The sequence below is a fragment of the Lolium rigidum genome, chromosome 4 (genome assembly GCF_022539505.1).
Source record: "Lolium rigidum isolate FL_2022 chromosome 4, APGP_CSIRO_Lrig_0.1, whole genome shotgun sequence".
In the NCBI taxonomy this organism is placed as follows: domain Eukaryota; kingdom Viridiplantae; phylum Streptophyta; class Magnoliopsida; order Poales; family Poaceae; genus Lolium; species Lolium rigidum.
This window is the reverse complement of record NC_061511.1, coordinates 167,413,913-167,417,194: the sequence shown is the minus strand read 5'-3', so window position 1 is coordinate 167,417,194 and position 3,282 is coordinate 167,413,913. Positions and strand designations below refer to the sequence as shown.

The 3,282-nt window shown below is 57.8% G+C and overlaps 1 protein-coding gene across 1 annotated transcript; it reads right to left on the bottom strand.

Annotated features, from left to right (window-relative positions):
- Positions 1–963: 963 nt before the first annotated feature.
- LOC124647761 (phospholipase A1-Ibeta2, chloroplastic-like) lies at positions 964–2,613 on the bottom strand. The gene has a single exon (XM_047187642.1). It carries the CDS (start codon positions 2,611–2,613, stop codon positions 964–966), a length of 1,650 nt encoding a protein of 549 aa, XP_047043598.1.
- Between the last annotated feature and the right edge of the window lie 669 nt (positions 2,614–3,282).

Here is a 3,282-nt window from a genome sequence, read left to right as displayed (position 1 = left end):
GGTTCCCCATTTGCCACTCCTCGTCAGATCTAATAAGAAAATAGAAACATCAAGATCGGCAACAACAATACAATAAACCATGTGCAGGTTTCCCTCAAAGGTTAGGCGATGGGCCGATGGCCAAGAAGACATACACTGGAGAAGGAGCCGTGCAGCGTCCGCAGGCAGAACAGGCGATGATGGCCGGTGTCCTCGTAGCTTCAGCGAGCAGATCGAGAACCCAATAAGTCCAAAGAAATCTTCGGTGACCAAACAGAGAAGCCAATAAATCCAAAGAATTAGGTGCCGGAGCAAAACGTTGAGCCGATTCCTAGCCTGAGCTCAACCTACCAGATCGGGGAGATATATTGAGGGATCCAAATAAAGGGAAGAATTAGAACAGGGAGCTGCCCGGTATCAGCGTGGAGGCCGCGCGAGCAGGCTGGCGTGCTTCATGCGGATGGCAACATGGGTTTTTAACCTAGAGGAGGAGGCGCCTATGAGTTCCATGCATCGAGCAGTTTCCACTCATTGAATGCTGGGATTTATCTCGCGGTCGTAACAATCGTGGAAAGAGGACGGTCGCATCTGCGGAGGAGTTAATGCCGGTAATTAAGGACGATGGAGAATACGAACAACTTCGAGCGAGTTGTCCAGCGAGTGGGCCGACGATTCAGCGAGCCTACCAAAGGACTTTCAGGACACGTCGGTCCAGCCCGTCTACTGATGGCACTTATGTAAGCCTTCTTAGTTGTTGGTAAGAGCTGATGTGGCAGTCTAGGATTGCTTGTAGGCACATGATGAGGTGGATACCTTGCATGTGCAGGAAAATGGGATCAGCTATTAAGAATAGAAAGATTATAGATTATAGATTACATTGCACATGCGTTAAGTTTCTCGTGTTTGACTCTGATAATAGGTACACGGGTAGGCATGCAGATGAATCACGCATTGGTAATTTGGTACCACGGTGCGATCGGAGCGTCACGTGGGGCTGGCCAGGTATCCGTACTGCCTGTCGCCGGCGCCGCTGGCCGTGGCCGGCTCGACCCCAAGCACCCTGGCGCGCTCCAAATAGGCGCGTTTCACGTTGGACCGTTGGAACGCCAGCAGCCCCGCCACGCTGCGGCTCGCGTCGGCGCGAAACGGCCGGCCGGACCCCGCGAACCCGTCCAGCAGGTGCAGGTACGCCTCCAGGTCGTGGCAGCACGCCGGGCCGGCGTCCGGGCGCAGGCACGGCGAGTCGCGGCTGTCCAACCTCAGCTCCGCGCCGCCCGCGTGCGCGTACCCATCGGCCATCGTCGGCGGCGGCGCGAGCCCGGGAACACGAGTCACAACGTCGCCTGCGTTCACCACGCGCAGCACGTTCACCCCGCGCTCCTTCTGCAGCCGGTCCGCGAATGCGCGGTTGCCGGTCTTCGGGCCGCCGAAGGACACCACGGCGATGGGTGGCGGGCGGTGACCATCTGCGGCGGTGCATGTGCTCTCCGCGTCGGCGGTCAGGCACGCGCTGAGCTCGTCGGCGGCGAGGACGGCCAGCGACGCGCCGAGGCTGTGGCCCACCACCGTGACGCTGAGCTCCTCGCCCTTATACACCTCCACGAGGCGCCTCACTTCCTCCACAATGGCGTCCGACAGGCTGGGCACGTGGTCGCCGGCCGTCTTGTACAGGCTCAGGAACCCCTTCGCCACCTTCGGCGCGTGCTGCTGCGCTGACGCATCGTCGTCGCCGTCGTCCGACACCGGCACGAGGCCGGTGCGGAGGTTCTCGGCCCACTCAGGGCACGTGGCGGTGCCGCGCAGCACGACGATGATGTCGCGGCGGCCCATACGCCGCACCTCGCGTTCGTTTTCGCAGACTGCGACGTAGCCGACGAAGCTGGAGCGCTGCGTCAGCCACTTGGGTGCGGACTGCCACTGCGCCCACGGCGGGATGGACAGGGACGACGTGGCGAACAGGCTGCGCGTCGCCCGGTACGACCGATCCGGGAGCACGAGGGTGCGGTGCTGGCAGTGGCTGTGCGACGCCGACGACGGCATGGAGTGGAACGCGGCGTACGCGGCCTGCACGAAGTCGCCGTACCGGAGGACCTCGCGGCGGAGGTTCTGGTCGAGCGGGTCGACGAGGCCCACCCACGCGCCCTCGCCGTGGTACCGTCGCCATTCGGCGGCGATAGAGCTCCTCGGTGACGGCCGCGGGGAGAGCGTCAGCAGGCGCTGCATGTGCGCCAGGCTTCGCGGGGACATCTCGTCCGTGGCGGGCTTGCGCGTGAACGGCAGGAACGTGGACAGGTTCAGCGCGTTGAGGAGCCCGCCCCGGCCGCTGCGATCATCGTCGGGGATTGCATCCACTTGGACCCGCGGCTCGTCGGCCGGTGTCTTCTTGGGTGGGAGCGGCAGCGGCAGCGGCGGTGGCCGAACAAGCAGGCGGTCGAGGTTGGCGAGGTGCGTCCGCGTGTTGACGGAGCTGGGCCTGGCCGTCGTAGCGGTTGCCGTCACGTTTGGGTTGAGCGGGGACGGACGGCTGTGGCGGAGTGGCGCCGCGACAGCCGCGGTGGTGGACATGGCTGGAGAAACCAACTCCTCTTGTACGTGGAGTAGTTGTCGATGGAGGGCGTGTGCAGTGCAGAGCATGGCAAGTGTGGTGGTTTATAGCTGAGCTAAGCGGAGGGCGCGCGCGCACTAACATGTGCAGCACATGTTGCCGCGGCCCATGAGTGTAGTTGTCACGGGTTGAAATTCTGTTTCTTCAGGTCTGATTTAGTTCAGCAAATATTAAGCCGACGCCCGTTGCTAAGAAAATATAAGGTCCCAAATTATTTTTACCGAGTGACCTTTTCAAAAGTCCATTGAGGGAAAAGCTTGAAGCCGAAATAATGGGGATTGATCTCTTGTCGGCTTTGCCTTCCTGAGCTGATCTTTATTTGATTTCTTGGTCATAATTGAAGTTGAATAGAGGTCGTACACTAGTGAGGTGCCAATAAATCATTAATCTCTATTATGGAGTATTATCTTTGTCCCCGTGTATAGGTCATGTGTGTAACTCAATATCGCTTGTCGATCTCTATTGACGCATTTTAATGTGTATATTAGCTCGTTTCACCGATAAGTAAATAAGTCAGAGGGAGTATTGCACTCTCATTGTTCTATAATGAAAGCCGTTTTACCAAACTGTTTCAGTTTTTCTGAGAGTTTATATTATAAAATAAAATGATATTATGTTAATCAAATTGATGATATATGAATATATATGTGCATGACCTATACACCGGGATGAAAAGAATACAAAATTAAATGCAACAT